This window comes from Canis lupus, chromosome 14 (assembly GCF_003254725.2).
Source record: "Canis lupus dingo isolate Sandy chromosome 14, ASM325472v2, whole genome shotgun sequence".
Taxonomy (NCBI): domain Eukaryota; kingdom Metazoa; phylum Chordata; class Mammalia; order Carnivora; family Canidae; genus Canis; species Canis lupus.
This window is the reverse complement of record NC_064256.1, coordinates 21102965-21121110: the sequence shown is the minus strand read 5'-3', so window position 1 is coordinate 21121110 and position 18146 is coordinate 21102965. Positions and strand designations below refer to the sequence as shown.

Below are 18146 nucleotides of genomic sequence, written 5' to 3'. Positions count from 1 at the left end.
CCTTGGAGTACTTGGAGACATCCTTGGAGTACTTGGAGTACTTTAGTACATCCTAAAGTATGTTGCCTCTCTAAATATTTGATTGCTCGAAGTTTTTTTAAAGAGTATATGCATCACTTCCCACAGTAAAATTATTTATGCCGCATCAGAAGTGTTAACAACGAACATAATCATTACATAACATTTGACAAGAGGAATTTAGGTGACAAAATTGTGAGCGGGAAGAAGAAATCAAGCTTATAGTAGCATCAGGTCACTGAGCAGAAACAGTGATGGAAGCCACGTTTCAGGTTCTTTGCAGACTCTCCAACCCATATCAGAGAGGAGGTATTAGAGGAAAAAAACCTGTAATTTTACTTTGAGCCATGAGGAGTGTGTCATATGAAAAATTAGAGCATTTGGAAATGATGATGCTTTGTGTCGATAGAGGCCTGTTCATTTGAGAGGCTTCGTGCTTGGGCTTCATGCTGACATAGTTGTAGCTTCCACAGTCCCATGTCCCTTCCTTGTTCCTCTCAGCCCTCCTGGATGCAAAGGTGAATTATGAAGATCATGAATCAAAGACAGGAATCACAACCGCTAAAACTGTCCTGGAGACACGAGCTTTGATTTACATCGGTAGCGAAAGGGACATCCGACACATGCTTGGGACAGCCTTAAAGGTCTAAAACAAGTTGATCTTGGATGGGAAGGGCATTTGTGTTGCTTTCCTCATAGCAGTCTTGCTACCTGGTCAGAAGAATGCGCACTGTGCCTCTTTTTCAGCAGTGGGGAACTTTTGTGCTACACCCAACCTAGCCTCTGTCTCCGTTCCTTTTGTGACCCATGGTGCTCATTTCCAAAATGATTTGCTAGTGTTGGGGGCAGTCCACACCTGAATGTAAGTGCAGAAACCAGTCCCATCGACAGAGTATGGTGAATGCTGTGCTAGTTATCTAGCCATTGCCATTTAACCAGCACCTGTAACAGGACCGGATTAACCATTTTTCAGTAACAAGTATTTTAGAATTAGAAGGACTCTCCAGCTCCTAAATTTTATTTGGAACCTGCTCTCCTCCTACCACACATGCACAGGAAGGTGCCATCTGCAGGGGTAACCCTAGTGTTTAGAGTTACGTTTGGGGACAGGCCCCAATGGTCTTCAGCCATCCTCTCTCATAGTCTCCTGCATGCCACATGCAAGCAACTGGTCGGTCCTGCTGTGCTGCCAGGATATGCAGTGATAAGTAGTGTGTGTGTCTGGCTTCCAGCAGGTCTGCTTTGAATACAGGCTGCACCTCACTAGCTTTGTGATCCCTGGCAGGTTACATAAGCTCCTTCACCCTTTCAGTCTCATTTTGCTCACTTACAGAACTGGCATAATATTACCCTCCTTATATTATGAGGATGGGCCAAAGGGGAGAATTCTTACAAAGCTCTTAGCATAATGCTGGTACCTAGTAAGCACCCTAAATGCTAGTGGATGATAATGTTGATCTCATCATAATTATCATTCTTATTAAAATTTCACTGTACAGATGTGGTGCTGGGTCTCTGCCCTGTAAGTGTGGCAGGCCCTTGTCACCGTGCCTTTGCGCCATTCTCTGCCTGGATTAGCTAAATCCTAATTGCACGCAGTCACCAGCTGATGTGTTATTTTCTTATATGCCGTACCACCTCCCCACATTATCCCAGCCAGCAGAAATCTTGCCCTCCTTTGAATTGCCATGGCAATTTGTCTGGACCTTAGCTCTTCTTGTATATTATAATTACCTTCTCCCATGTGCCTTTTTTTTTTTTCCTGTTCATAAGGCATGTATTTATTGGACCCAGTAGAAAATCCTTTGCTTGCTGGCTGTGAGGCCGTGTGGAAATGCTGTATAAGCTTGCTAGCTCTATCACAACAGGGTACCACAGACTGGGTGACTTAAACAACATGAATTTATTTTCTCACATTTGTGAAGGCTAGAAGTCCAAGCTGGTGTCAGCGGGGTTGGTTTCTCTCAAGGCCTCTTTCCTTGGCTTGATGATGGCTGCCTTTTCACTGTGTCCGCTCCTGGTCCTTCTCTGTGCACATTTGTGTCCATATCTCAGTTGCCTCTTACTGAGGTAGGACAGCAGTTATATCAGAGTGAGGTCCACCCATATGACCTTGTCTTAGCTTAACTACCTTTGTAAAGGCCCTAACTACAGTCTCCCTCTGAGCTACTGAGGGTTTTTACTTCAGTAGAGGAGTGTTGTTGGAACACAATTCAGCCCTTAACAGTTTCTTTTATCTTTTATGCCTCAATTTTCTCTTATGTAAAATCTGGAAAAAAATCCCTCTGAGAGGGCCGAAGCTAGGTAACGCATGCACAGCAACACCTCAGTAGCCAATGATGGGTGCTTCATGAATATTTATTACTTCACTCCTATTTCAAGCTCCTTGAGAACGGGAATGCTTTCTCACTCACCTTGTGTCCTTGGAGTTCTTAGGACAAACTTTGAGCACGATTGCTTATAAATATGCGGTGAATATTTATGATGTGAATGAGTCTGCCGTGAGTACATGTGTTTCTTTTTAGATGGATCCACATGCTTGGTAGCAACTTAAGGTTTCAGTAAGAAGGAGCATGCCAGGAAACCTGTAGACAAGTCAGTGTGCACACAGTAAATATAATGTGCACACAGAGCCAGTTCCAGTATAGAAAATCTTCACCTGTTCTACTTGCCACAGACTCCGGAAAGTCACAGGGAAGTATTTGTTGACAAAATTCCACAGGCACACACAGCAGCGTCTTTACACAGCCAGGTCTCTCAAGTGGTGAGGGCCACAAAGACATCATATACAATAGGTGTTCCTGTTGGCGGTCCTCAGATTCAGCTCTCTTTCATCTCACAGAGGAGGGACAGGGGTGAGGCACTGTGAATGGACAATAGGCCGGGAGTCGGGGGAGCAACAGCCAGCGTGCCGCTCAGTGATCAAGTCATGGCGATGCTCATGATAAGCATCGTCTCTTGGTGCCTTGGAGTCTCTCATTTCCTTCTAGCTTAACTCCAAAGGACTGATTCATCTTCAGAACCTCTGTAATGTGCCACTTTGAGTCTGTAAGCTCTTTCTTTCTGAGCCCACCAGAGGCAAGGAACACATCACTTCTTCTCAGTATCCCTACACTTTCTTTCCACTGTGCCTGTTCCCTGCAGCCATCTGAAGTGGATTTGACTTTTGCATCGTCCTTAGTGATTAGAATTCACTCTGCCGTGCTAAAAGAATTGGTATCTATTGATTGGCTTGGAGTCAGAGAATTGAGTATTAAGTTCTTATTTTGTGTATAACGTGAACTCTTACAAGTATGGAGGATACAGATAAGAGATAGGAGAACAGATAAGACAGCAATTCTGTACCTAACAATTGTACCTTTAACAATGGCACCACTTGGATATGTATAAAAAGTTTGTTGTGAGGTCACATGTAAAACATAAAATTTGCTCTCTGAAAGAAAGTGGAGAACTGGAATTAGAAATCATAGCTGTAAGTAAACCTGTCAAGCAGCCTCTCAGAATTCAAAGGGATCGTGGAGGTGACACAGTGAAGTGATTCTCAACTCTCACTGCACATCTTTATCACATAGGAACAGTTTTTGAAAGGGCAGTTGCAGAATTTCTTATTTGTCTAGAATAGGATTTCTAAGTCACTACTTTTCAAAACTCTGCGAGTGACTGTAACATGCAGCCAGGGAGGAGACCCACACATTAGGAGACCTGAAGAGAAACGTGTTTGGAGTCACTACTGTATTTCAAGCACCGTGCTGGCTGCGGTCCATTCGTCATCTCTTTGAGCCTCCTATTAAGTGAGGTGGTTTGATGACTAGGGACTGGGGCTCAGTCTGCACAGGGGATGCACAGCTGCCTCCCTACCCACTGTTGGTAGTGTCTGATGAGTATGCTTTGCGTTCCTGTGCTGTTCTTTTTTTTTTTTTTTTTTTAATTTTTATTTATTTATGATAGTCACAGAGAGAGAGAGAGAGGCAGAGACATAGGCAGAGGGAGAAGCAGGCTCCATGCACCGGGAGCCCGACGTGGGATTCGATCCCGGGTCTCCAGGATCGCGCCCTGGGCCAAAGGCAGGCGCCAAACCGCTGCACCACCCAGGGATCCCCCCTGTGCTGTTCTTCAAGATCAATGTACGCAGACTGGTTTCCATCTGCCCCTAATAGAGATGGCTCTTACCCACTTTTGAGCTTTTAAAAAATCAGCCTCAGACTGATTCCAACTCAGCAAATCTTCCTCGGCAGTTCTCCGATAAAATGATTTTTTAAATACTTAATTTTTATTCATTTCTGCAACTCAAGAGCTTGGGTCAAGAAGCACCAACACAGTCCTCACCGTGCCATTGGTGCTGTTGCTAAGCCAGATCCATTTCCTCTCTTCCATCGGCCAACCTTAACTCCTTTCATGTCTTGTGGAACAGTTCAGGTGCAAACCCACCCAGTACTGAAGGACCATAGACAGGCTGCAGGTTGGCCTTCCTGCCTACCTGCCAGTCATGGCAGTGTGGGAGCAAAGCATGGCCACAGAGAAGAGGGAGCCACATGTCTGGGTGGACCAGAAGAACACACTGGCCTCTGGCCATGTCCCTTCACGCTCTCCTTCCCACTTTACAAGGGCCTTTCTTGGGCCTTTTCATGACTCCAACCTAGGGTTTTTTTTCTACCAGGATTGTTTGGCCCACCTCCTGACAGTCACCTAGGAGAGCCAAAGGTGATGGGTGAAACCAGGAAATAAAGAGGGGTGGTGAGTGTGACAGTCAAGACACCAGACAGTCCTGCTGCCTTCTAAACAGTTGTTATGTGTGGAGAGAGGGGAAAACTTGGTCTGTTTTTAAGGACAAGTGGGTCTTAAGATACCAAGTTGGTAAAAATTGTAAAGCAGGTTGATTTATAGAGAATTAATGTGTGAACATATTTCTTTGCCTTTTTTGGTTAATATTGGCTATGTATATTAGATAAGTTATGTAGAGGTATTTGTTTTTTCTTTATAGAAGTAATATATGATCTATAGAGAAGAAATAAAAAATATAGCAGAAAAGAAAATAAACCACTTGTAATCCTACCACCTCAACAACACTACACTGGTGTATTCTCTACACAATGGTAAGGGATAATGGGGGGAAAGCTGTACATACATTTAAGCATGAGAGTTTTTGTTTCCCAGTGTATATATTGAACATTTTCCACAATATTTTTATTAGCAGTATAGTATCTCATTGCATGACATACTAAGATTCATATAATTCTTCCTTTTGTGTTGGATATTTACGTTGTGTCTAATTTTTTCCTCCTGGTGTTATAAATTATACTTCCCAGATCATCCTTGTAGCCAGTGTTGATTAGTACTGGCCGTTCTGTGAGGGCACATACATTGGTTAGTGGTATCAGAGGATCTAGCAAGAAGATTTGGACAATATTCGTCCAAATTAAGCTTGTTGTTACCATGATGGTACCTTCTGAGTTATAAAATAGCAGCACCATGTCTGTGGTCTTATGTGGTAACATCACTCTGTAATAAAGATTTTTAACTATACTCTGCATCAACCTTAGTTTGGATAAAATTTTAGTATATTTGTGACAAGGAATAACAATTTCAAGTACAGTGAGAAACTATGTAATTGCTTATAATAAATATAAGCTTAGCTTCAAAATAACTAGCTTAAAATTTCCCTTATAGGGATCCCTGGGTGGTGCAGCGGTTTGGCGCCTGCCTTTGGCCCAGGGCGCCATCCTGGAGACCCGGGATCGAATCCCACGTCGGGCTCCCGGTGCATGGAGCCTGCTTCTCCCTCTGCCTGTGTCTCTGCCTCTCTCTCTCTCTGTATGACTATCATAAATAAATAAAAATAAATTTTAAAAAAATTTCCCTTATAGTCCACTTTAAAGATTTCCACTGTTGATCTTGATGGTGGGGCACCCAGCCGCTGCTGGAATGAAATAACACACATTGCTCAAAGTTTGGGCCATAATTCATTTAATGCATATTTTTACTACTTGGACATTTATCTTATATGAAAAGAGCAATCTATACACAGGTAATGCATAAATAAAATTATAAGGATATGCAACTCCATAAAATGGTGTTTGATGATGGACCTGATTTTTTAAGGGAAGAAACAATAGCTTTCATCTAAGTTTATATGTTTTCTGGCAATTCTTGAATCACTGCTAGAAGTCCATCATGGGGGGGAGCCTTTGTCCTCGCTGTCTCCTAGTCTGACAAGCAGGTGCCTCTTTATTTGGATATTTTTTAATTTTCATTTTATTGTTGCTTTTGTGCCCTTGGCTTTGAGTCCTGTGACGGCAGCTGTGCTTCAGAGCATCTTTGTCATTCCCATGCAAGGACTTTGGGGAGGCAGGAGACATCTGTCTCTGCCCTTTTCCCTCTTTCAGCCTCTGAGTGAGGGAAATAGGACATTGGTAATCAAAACCTCCTTGGCTGTAACTGTATTTTGATTCAAACTTGTCACTGTCTTGACTGAAACTACAGTCTCTTGAAGATAGAATATTCTGAGCTCTGTGGAGGATGATCCCTCCCCTCTTCCTGACCCTTCCCCTCCTTTGGTCCTAAGTCTTTACTTTTTCTCTCTTTTAGGCAGGAGGCTCCCAGGTGATTTTCACAAATCCTTTGGAAATCGTCAAGATCCGTTTGCAAGTGGCTGGAGAGATCACCACTGGTCCCCGAGTCAGTGCCCTGTCTGTTGTAAGGGACCTGGGGTTCTTTGGGATCTACAAGGTAACTTCCCTTTTAGTTATTTATTTGATTCTGGGTTCACTTACTAAATTATAGAATGGAGTAAACTATGTAAATAAACTTCTCATTATCGGAGAAGGACAAACATTATATGTTCTCATTCATTTGGGGAATATAAATAATAGTGAAAGAGAATAGAAGGGAAGGGAGAAGAAATGGGTAGGAAATATCAGAAAGGGAGACAGAACATAAAGACTCCTAACTCTGGGAAATGAACTAGGGGTGGTGGAAGGGGAGGAGGTGGGGGGGTGAATGGGTGACGGGCACTGAGGGGAGCACTTGACGGGATGAGCACTGGGTGTTATTCTGTATGTTGGCAAATTGAACACCAATAAAAAATAAATTTATTATTAAAAAAACTTTAAAAAAATAAAATAAACTTCTCATTAGCATGAAATTGATTCCTCATGTTCCTCACGTTTAGCAGTACCTAAAGATGTTCTGCTGGGACCCATAGAGTCACCTTCATGGCCATTGTCAGAAAGCCATGCTTGAAATACACTAATCATGGATTAACTGTGATATGAATGATGCCCAGCCGTGTAGTTCTTTGGAGCAACAATGGCTGGAACTTTATTTGGGTTTATTATTAGTACAAAAACCTAATTCTCAGTGCTGCCCTCTGTGAAGGACAGATGCAAGGATCGATACCAGGGTACTGTTTTCTGGATAGACTGAGCTCAGTTCAAGGAAAAGCCTGTACCAGATGGAGAATTTATTTTCTGATCCTGTACATTCTGGCCCTGTCCATATGTATGCTTGTCATAATCATTTTGAATCTTAAACCATTTTTCCTTTTTTAAAAAAATTTTAAACCATTTTTCATTTAGAAAGCAGTTTTCGGGATCCCTGGGTGGCGCAGCGGTTTGGCGCCTGCCTTTGGCCTAGGGCGCGATCCTGGAGACCCAGGATCGATTCCCACGTCGGGCTCCCGGTGCATGGAGCCTGCTTCTCTCTGCCTGTGTCTCTGCCTCTCTTTCTCTCTCTGTGACTATCATAAATAAATAAAAATTAAAAAAAAAAAAAAAAAAAGAAAGCAGTTTTCCAGAATAATTGCAAAACTAACCTTAGAGAAAATTCTGGAAATGTGTTATTTATAGTCCTCTACCAAAAAGTCAAATTGGAATGTGAGAATTAGCTTCATATATGCCCAGCCATAAAGCTTTATCAACCATAAGTTGTTTACCATTTTTCAATAAGAAGGTTAAAAAAATTTTTTTCACAGCCAACTTGACTGTGTAAACAGTTTACTTGACTAAGTAAACCTTTAGAGATAAATAAACCTGAAGTCAGATGTTTACTTAAAATAGGTTTCATTTATTTTCCCATAAATATATAAAATCCCATCATAAGAGTTTTGAATCAGTGTTTTGATCACCGCTTTTTGAATCAGCCATTCACAAGGTCTTGGAGAGTACATTGTGTTCATTTTTATCCCACGCTGGCGAGGTGAAGCACTTTTGGACTCCATGTGCAGTATTGTCCCTGGAAACTATCCCACAGACACTTAACATTAGTACAGTTGTTTCTTTTTTTCCTATTCCCAGTTCATCCTGAAAGGACATCCCTGGTCCCATAATGTAACAACCTATATTGCTTTTGAGAGCAAACTTTAAATGCCTTGTTTTGACATCCAGCACAGCATCTGTGAGATCCTACCCCCAGGAATATTTTTTAACCTTTTTTTTTTAAGTCAAGTTTTTGCAGGCAATCTTGGTAAACATCTAGTGTTAGTAATAACTGAGGTTGTTTCAGAAGAATCTGCCCTTCCCCAGATGCCACTCTGTACTTCTCAAGGTGAAGTGATTGGAAAAGTATCCCATGATCCGAGACTCTGTTAGAATTGAATATAATGCAACACCTTCTTTTCTGGGGTTCATTCCAGGGGGAAGAACTTCCCTTATATTTAAGCAGATGTGGTGTTTAGGAATAAACACGCCGGTTTTTTAAGTAGCACTACAGATTCTCCATGTGTGACTGTGCCTAGAGCACACTGTTAGAGCTGTTTCGGTTCCCAGATTATTATCCAGCTGCACAAGGACTAGCCATATTGTCACGAAGCATAGCATTGATAAATTTGAAGAAAAATCATCTTTTCTAAATTTTTAGGCTCTTTGCAGACTGTAACACAATGAGGCAGCATGTCATTCTGACAAGATGCCAGGCAGTCTTTCAGCGGGCTGTCTGGTGAAAAGCACTTAGGTACTGTGGCAATGACTGCTATCGAAATGTCTCGAAAGATAAAATGGTAAAAACTTGTTTGCTGACACAGAAACGGAGACTGTTAAACTACCTGCAAATGATAGGAGACTGAGAGCCCTTTCCATCTTCACAGCATTTCAAAACCCAAATCCCCTGTAACACCCCTTAGGAGAAGTCAGGCTCCTGCTTTCACGGTTAGAACAGAGGCCGCTGAGGGATGGTATCTGTGCTGACATTGAGGCTCAGAAGTTGCTTTTGAAAGTTCCACTTTTATGCTATGATTGCTTTCCTGAAATGAGCAGGACCGCTCAAGTTTGAGCAAGAGACCTCTCCTATATAAAGTTAGTTTAATTACTAGCCTGGTGGTTTAATCTAGTTCAGAGGCATTCCACAGGGCTTGCTGCCGCCTTACAAAAAGCCTTACAAAACGCCGCTTTTGGTGTATTGGTAATTACCAAGTGAGGTCACTAACACTTTGGGCTTCTGGAAACTTGGTTTCCATACAAGAGACTGACTTGGCAGTCTCCTCCTTTCTGCGGGTCATTGGTGTCATCGGCTACATTGGCCGAGACTGAGTCTAGACCTCCCTTACTTAGCAGAGTTCACCTCTCTGCTGAGTCTGCGCCTCCTGTATTACCGCCCTGATGGTGTGTGTCCCAGCTCCCAGCCTCAGGTGTTGTTTCTTGGGAATATCTCTCCTCCTCTGGGCTGGCTCACCTCACCCACCCCCACCCCCACCCCACCCCCCATCAGAGGTCATTTAGCAATTCAAGATCCATCCCTGTCAGGCATTTCTGCCTGGTTTAATGTGATTTTGCTTCAGGATAGCGCTTTACATTGATAAAAGTTTTCTGTTTCTGGTCTTAGTTGAGTAGAAAAATGCAAATGACCTGGAGTGACCTAATACTTTAGAACTTAGTATGTGTCCCTGCAGGTGGATCTTTAAAGAGAGAACTACCATCCCGGCTGACTGGTAATCTGCCTTGTCTTTCCCTTGGGTCTTTTGTTGGCTGTTGTTAACATGACAATATGGGACCCAGGAGGGGAGCTTGCTGAGTGGCTCTGCCTGTGTGATTAGGCCTGCTGTTTAACCTCACCAAAATTGGACTAACCTGTCTTGCTATTTTTCTCCTGAATTGACTTGCAAAATACCCAACTATTCTGTGACTTCTCAGTAAATGGTAATTAGAATATTTGCTTTAGAAATACATTTACACCTGAAAAAAAAAAAAAGTGGATGTGGTAAACATTTCACATTCCTGAGGTCAGAAATAGTTTAGAGCAGATATAGTGAACTCTGCAAACAAAGCCCCCCTCTTTTGGTAACATTGAGAGAGACTGAGTCGGTGTGCAGCCCAGGTAGGTGATTGAAGTCAAGGCAGGATAATTGACTGCCACTGAAAGAGCTATTTGAATATAATGTGGCTTTATTTATTTTTTTACACAAAACTTGCAACATGTACTACTTTTCTAAAGAACATATGAGATTGCATTTCCCTATCCCTACATAAATTTTATTTTACTCTGTAAGCCCCTGAAGCATTAGTAAAATAAACTGTTACAAAAAAGAAAGTGGTATATGTCTTTTGAATGGTACCTTTTCCATGGGAGCCAACGGAGAGCTTTGATTACACTGTAGGAAGGGAGGGAAACAACATCATTTCACATTAAATGGCAGCACAGCTGATAGAGGCTAAAAAGATGCTTCCTTAATCAGTGGACCAGTTCACGTCTCGTTTTGAGGACAAAAACACAGTCACAGAAATGGTGACAGCCAGGGCAGCAAGCATTGTCAAAAATTGCTTTCAGATTGTGTAATCACAAATTAACGCATTGGCTCTCCCCTGGAAGGTGGTCACTTAGGGACATGGGCTGTATCTAGTGTGTTCTAACCAAAGGCATTTGTTCCATTGCATTTAACAGTGCTCAGATATATGTTTCATCCACATGCATGCATGTCGTGTACGTGTGTTCACTCATGGAGTGTGTATAAGTGAGCCATTGGAGCTAACTTCTGTCCATAAAACCAGAAAGCAAGTAATAATATATTGGATACATTCTTTTTTATTCTGCTAGTAGTCTCAAAGAGATGTTTGTGTGTTTTAAAAGTTAAAATACAAGTTTATGTTTCAAAAAAATAAAATAATTCACAAAGGTATGTGAAAAAGTAAGATTCTCTCTATACGGTTTCCTTTTCTCTCCAGAAGATAATCACTCTTTGTTTCTTATATATCCTTAAGAAAAGAAAGCCTTTCTGTTTACATCAATATTTACCTCTCTTCTCCCTTCCTCTTTTTCTCTCTGTATATCACAAATTGTATCAATATCAATGTTGTGTGTCTGTGTGTTTAACACAAATAGAATATTTCTAAATACACAATAGATCTTTTTTTTTTTAAAGATTTTATTTATTCATCCATGAGAGACACCGAGAGAGGCAGAGACACAGGCAGAGGGAGAAGCAGGCTCCACGCAGGGAGCCTAACGCGGGACCTATCCCTGGTCTCCAGGATTATGCCCTGGGCTGAAGGCAGCACTAAATCACTGAGCCACCGGGCTGCCCACCCACCCACCCCCATTTTTTTTAATTGAACTGTAGTTGGCATACAATGTTACATGAATTTCAAGTGCATACAATATACTTTAAAGCTTTTTCCTCTTTTAATAGCTGTGTAAAATTTTTTTCTTGAGTTTTTCTAAGCAGTTTCCTATTGTTGGGTGTTTGTGTTGTTTCCAGTTTGAGGATATAAGCAATGACAAAGTGAATATCCCTGCAGTATATCTTGACCTACTTTTGTAAGTATATACAAACGATAAATTCATAGCAATGAAGATGTTTAGGTCAAGGGGCATGTGCATTATTTTAGTGTTAATAGATTTTGTCAAGTTATATCAGTTTATCGATTTGAGCTTGAGAACATACGAGTACATAATAATTACTCAATTTAGCAGCTTTTAAAAATTTCTATTTTTATGAGTTCATGGCCCCACCTGAAGAAAACAGTTGTCCTGTCATTACTTGGAGGACAATCGCTTTGTGTGAATTTTCTAACACCAAGGACCATTACATGGTTTTGCAGCCACCATGGTCATAGTTCTCACTCTCTTACTTCTCCCACGTTTTATCTTTGCTCTGGGCCTCTGTAAAAGCCTCCTCATGGGTTTATTCCTTTTGATTCTTGACTCTGCTAAATCTATTGTCCCTAGAGTTGATCTGTTTAAAATGTAAATCAGGGGATCCCTGGGTGGCGCAGTGGTTTGGCGCCTGCCTTTGGCCCAGGGCGCGATCCTGGAGACCCGGGATCAAGTCCCACGTCGGGCTCCCGGTGCATGAAGCCTGCTTCTCCCTCTGCCTGTGTCTCTGCCTCTCTCTCTCTCTCTCTCTCTCTCTCTCTCGTGACTATCATAAATAAATAAATAAATAAATAGATAGATAGATAGATAGATAGATAGATAAAATGTAAATCAGATTAGTTGATTGTGAATGCACTCAACACACTTCTAATGAAAGCTGATTGTTCTGATAGGTTAGGATGTGGCTGTGAAGAGTCACATCCCTGCTCAGGGTTTGGTGGGTAGAAAAAGTCAGCCATCAAGAAGTGGGGGGGATGGACACAGGGGCAAAGGGGAGTGGGAAGTACACCTTCCAGTTACAGAATGAGTCAGCCCCAGGGATAAAAAGCACAGCGTAGGAAATAGAGGTGGTGGTATTTTAACAGTGTTGTCTGGTGACAGCTGGCAGCTACACTTGTAAGCACAACACATAGAGACTTTGAATCACTATGTTGTACACCTGAAACTAGTGTAACATTGTGTCAGCTATGCTCAAACAGAGATAACAATAAAAAAACCCAAGTCTGATATCAGGTACTGCTAAGAACCTTGAAGAAAAGGAGGCAGGTGAGAGTGCGTAGAAGGGCCAAGGCAAGATAGGATTGGGAGGGAGGTAGCATTTTAATAGGGTCAACACGGAAGCCTCTCACATGAGATGATACTTGAGCAGAAACAAGAGGAAATGAGAAGTAAGTGTACCGTCAGAAACCATGTCTCCCTGCTGAAAAACCATCCAACAGCTTCCTGCTGCACTTAGGATAGAATCCCTGTGGCCCTATCTATCTCCTCTACCCTCCATTTTGTACCATACTCTGCTAGCTACACTGGCTGCTTTTCTTTCATTCAGATATTCCAAGTTTACCCCCTGTTGCTTTTCTGTCTGCCTAAAGGTTCTTCCCTTCACATCTTAGGTCAGCAGAGGATTGCTCAGAAAGACAGCCAGGTCACTCCCTGTGCCAGGGTCCTCTTCCAGTTCTGTCCAGAGCACCCGGCACCATCTGCTGGTTATATATGTGGGTGTGTGTGTGCGACCTACCTTATTCAATGCTGCTTATAACAGTTTCTGCACATAAACAGACATTTAATAAATATTTGTTGAGCAAATGAATGGCAAGCAAAAGCCAGGTGTCTCCAAGTTATAAATAAGGATATTAGAGCACAGAAAGTCAGTGAATTGGCAAGTAATGACCAAAGATTATGATATTGAATGTAAAGAAAGCAGCTAATTATTCAAGAACTTGCTTTGTCATTTCTGGAGGCATCCATTCCTTCATCCAGCAAGCTCTGCCCTGGACCCTGGGGATATAAACATAAATTTTAAAAAATGAATGGTTTTATAAGAAGTTTACCATCTCATTGGGGCAGTCAGGTAAAAAGATGTTTGGAATACAGCGTGGCTGGGAAGGGCTGTCAGGGGCATAGACAGGGCTCTAGGGGAGGTAGGGGTGACTTGGTGGCAAGGTCAAGAAGGATTTCTGAAGAGGGGGAAGTAGCCTTAAAGGATGAGTCATTATTTACCAGTAGAAGGCAAAGACAAATGGCATGATGAGGTTTGTGTTCGAAGAAGGGTAATTCAGTTTCAGTGTGGACAGTGCTGCATAGGAGGTCCAGACTGAAGGCTGGGTGCTTGTTAGGTGGATCTTGGTGGTGGATTGCAGGGAAGAGGGGTGGAATTAACCTAATGTAGGGTTTGATGTTGGAGAGAGAGGGGATATATGTGGATGAGGGTTTTGTTTTTGTTTTTGTTTTTTTTAATCAGTTTAAAATCTATGTTTGGTTTAAACATGTATTTTGTATCACTTTTTTATCTACAGTGAGAGGGGATACATATATATATTTTAAAGATTTTATTTATTCATTCATCAGAGACACAGAGGGAAACACATAGGCAGAGGGAGAAGCAGGTTCCCTGTGGGGAGCCTGATGCGGGACTGGATCCCAGGACCCCGGGACCATGACCTGAGCCAAAGGCAGACACTCAACCACTGAGCCACCTAGATGCCCCAGAGGGGATATATTTGAAAGATGTTTGATAGTCTCACAAAGTCTTAGAAAGTGTGGCAGGGTGAAAAGTAAAGAAGATTAAAAGGTGGCTCCCAGGTTTTTGGCTTGAGCAACATGGCTAGATGGCAATATCATACATTATAGAAATTTTTAATATATAAGAAGCTGCAGAAACTTTATAAGACCATCTACCTGGTGTTACCTTTCTAATTGAGAAGAGAATTTAACTTGATAACTTAGTAGGTAGGGATGAGGTGAAGGCTAACACTGTCTCCTGACTCCTCTGTGTGGCATTTGCCCTAATCTCCGTTTGCCTTACTAAGCGTAGGACCAGAGACTTATCAGAGGGCTGGGACCAGGAATGATCTGCACGCATGAAGCCAGGAGAGGGAGGGAGTAAGATCTCCAAGTTGATGGGGCACCAATGATGGAACTCCGAGATCACCTGCCTTTAGGTGGCAGAAGGAAGAATGAGTAGAAAAACTAGAAGCAGCTGTCAGGTAGAGAAGTAAAATGAACAGTTGTTAAAAGGAGTTAGTGGAGGGATAAAGTACAGGCAGGGGAGGAAGAGGTGAGTAGTATCAAGTGCAGCAGAAACCAACTAGGATAAAAGCCCAAGAAAAAGTCTTTGATGTAAAAGGTGGGGGTCAGTGGTTATCTTTAAGAAATCAATTTAAGAAGAATGGCAGAAGTAGAAACATAATGAGAAAATACTAGCAGCTACAGACCATTCAACTTAAAGGTTTTACTGTGAAAGGAAAAAAGAAGGGAAAGAGTATAGCAACTGGAAGAAAAAGTAGAGTTGAAGAATATTAGGGGAGAGAGGAAGTTGAGAAAGTTATTGTGTTCTCAATTCTGTTGTGAGAACCATACCTATCTCTAGACATAAGAAAAAGAATCACTGAAGATAGAAAGATTTGAAGCATCTGAAGATAGCAAGAATGAATGTGGTGCTAGAATTTTCAGGAGAGGCAGTAGAGACAGAGTCCAGCCTTAGAAGATTGTGTGTGTGTGAATGTGTATGTATGTCTGGGCGTGCGCACACACATATACATGTATGTGCACAGTGCATAGAAGCTTACTGGAGCTCGTGTTTTTTGAGTGCTTATCAATAATGCCAGGCCCTATGCTGAAAGCTCTATATTATGTGATGTCATTTAATCCTAACTACAGCCAAAGAGGCAGATAGTAGGTTTTGTTTTGTTTTGTTTTTTAGCTCCAAGTTACAGCTGAGGAAAAGGAGTCTTGTTGGATTTAGGTAATTTGTCTAAGGTCACAGACCTCGTAAGTAAGTAGGAGGCTGGGTTTCTAACTCAATACAATCTCTCTTTGAAACCTGACCTATCACATAAAGATATATTGAGCCAGATAGTAGAGAGAACATGCCTGGATAGTTAGGGGAAGTTTGAAAACAAGGTTATATACTGAGCATAGACAGTGAGCAGCAGTTGGCAGGTTTAGTGTCATTGTCAACAGTGAGAATGGAAGTGGAAAGAACTGAAATGGCACTGAGCATAGTAGCATGGATAGCATAGGCCAGGGCAGTTAGATTACTGTTCTTCCTAATTGTTTTTAGTACCCAGCGCTATTTCAATATGGTAGATACTCTAGGAGAATGACTTCAAGTTACTCTGTTTTGTTTTTTAGAATAACAACATGTTTAGATCTCTGTATCAGCTCTTTAAATTATAGAAATTAAAATTATTTTATCCATTTTGGAGCAAGAGGGCCCTTTTATTTGTTTTAACTCTCATATTAACCAGAATAGCAACGCACATCACATATTCTGTGCAGAAAGTCAGGTAACCTGTCAGTGACACCATATTGCTGTTCAAATGGTATGTTTGTGTTCATTGAAAAATAACTCTGTGCCTTCCTGATAGCTTTGTCAAAAATATCTTTGATGAAGATGAAAATTTTAGATATCTTATCTCTAAAAGGCAAAATTTTAGAAATTCAGAAGAGAGGACAGCGGTTGAGTGTCTGCCTTCAGCTCAGGGCATGATCCTCCGTCCGGGGAGCAAGGGCTCAAGCTCCCTGCATGGAGCCTGTTCCTCCCTCTGCCTGTGTCTCTGCCTCTCTCTGTGTCTCATGCATAAATAAAATAAAATAAAATAAAATAAAATAAAATAAAATAAAATAAAGAAATTCAGAAGAGTATATCAAACACCTCAAGGGGCCAGGTTTTGTATCTAATGTAGTGTGAACTTGAGAATAATACTGGAAGTCATAGGATATTGTTCGTATTATGCTTAAAGGTTGTATTAAAGGAAGACAGACTGGAAAAAAAAAAGACTTTTTAAATCTTCCTATCCCTGTGTTTTAGAAACATCATCTTTACAAAGAGGATAGTTATAGTACCAACTAGTTCATAGGATTGTTGTTAGAAGAGGTGCCTGGGTGGCTAGAGGTTGAATGTCTGCCTTTGGCTCAGGTTGTGGTCCCAGGGTCCTGGGATCAAGTCCCACATCGGTTCCCCGCATGGATCAAGTCCCACATCGGTTCTCCCTCTGCCTGTGTCTCTGCCTCTCTCTCTGTGTCTCTCATGAATAAAATAAATAAAATCTTAAAAAAAAAAAAAAGTGTTGTGGGATTTACAAAAATAATGCATGTAAAGGACAAAGGTAGATCTTAGCATATAGTTTGCATGATGTGTTATTATTATTATTTTTTAAGATTTTATTTATTTATTCCTGAGAAACACACAGAGAGAGGCAGAGACATAGGCAGAGGGAGAATTAGGCTCCCTGTGGGGAGCCCGATGGCCGGACTCCATCTTGGGATCACGGCCTGAGCCGAAAGCAGAAGCTCAACCACTGAGCCACCCAGGTGCCCCTGTTACTTATTATTAATTTTAAATAATAGAATGTCAACTAATGGATTCTTGTAAAAATACCTCGTTCTTTCCTCTCTGTTCCAGTCCTGGGTAATTTCTGATGTGTGGTCAATAGCTGTCTCTAGGTAAGCATTCTTCTTTGGATTTTGGAAGAGCAAATAAGAGGAAACACCTAGAAAAATATTTTGTGTGGAAAATACTGTCCAAAGGAGTTGGGTGTGCTAAGGGGACTAGAAAAGATTCTTAAAAATATTAGAAAATGACTAAATTGTATAATAACACTGTATGTTAACTATATTTGGAATTAAAATTTAAAACTTTAAAAGAAAATAAAAATTAAAAACATTAGAAAATGGTTATTTTTTAAATTATTTTTTCATTTCTTCACCAAATATTTGTTTAGAGCTAACACTCACTAGGACCTAGAGTTACAGAGTGAATATGGTATCATTATTGCCTTTAAAGTGACCAGCGTTAAGGGAGGTGAGAGAGTATAAACATAGAGTGCCATAGTTCTTCAGTGATGTGTGCCACAATGATTTTTGTTTTGTTTTCGAGAGGAAGAGAGGGGATGGCAGAGGGAGAGGGATAGAGAGAATCCCAAGCAGGCTCCACAGAGCCTGACACAGGACTTGATATCATAACCCTGAGATCATTACCTGGGCCAAAATAAAGAGTCAGACACTTAACCTAACAGAGCCACACAGGCACCCCATGTTTCTTAAAAAATTATTTTAGGAGGCAAGATAGTTTTTAAAAGAAGAAAATTTAGACATAAAAGAGAATAATAAAATGTTGATCTCCTAGTCCCATGCCACAGATAACCTATCTTTCCAGAGGCGAACATTTTTATCAAGTTAGTGTTTTGTTCTTTTGCTGAAGTTTCTTACTGAGTACCTGCAGAATTAGTTTTAACACAACAGTTTGTTTATTTTAATTAAACTTTTGAAATGTAATACGTAGCCTTTCATGTTTAACATTATTGAATGTGATGCTACTTACTAATCCA

The 18146-nt window shown here is 41.2% G+C and overlaps 1 protein-coding gene and 1 long non-coding RNA gene across 4 annotated transcripts in view; one reads left to right on the top strand and one right to left on the bottom strand.

The window, feature by feature from the left end:
- The window catches only part of SLC25A13 (solute carrier family 25 member 13), a 185551-nt gene that overhangs the window by 143433 nt on the left and 23972 nt on the right, over positions 1 to 18146 (top strand). For all 3 annotated transcript variants that reach the window (XM_025471293.3, XM_025471294.3, XM_049093603.1), the window contains one exon: positions 6604 to 6744. In XM_025471293.3, the coding sequence (XP_025327078.1) occupies positions 6604 to 6744 (141 nt within the window). The remainder of the gene's footprint in view (positions 1 to 6603; positions 6745 to 18146) is intronic.
- LOC125752469 (uncharacterized) lies at positions 11312 to 17970 on the bottom strand. The gene is made up of 2 exons (XR_007402005.1): positions 17198 to 17970; positions 11312 to 13593 (listed from the first exon to the last, which is right to left on the bottom strand). It is a non-coding gene; the product is annotated as an uncharacterized LOC125752469 (long non-coding RNA).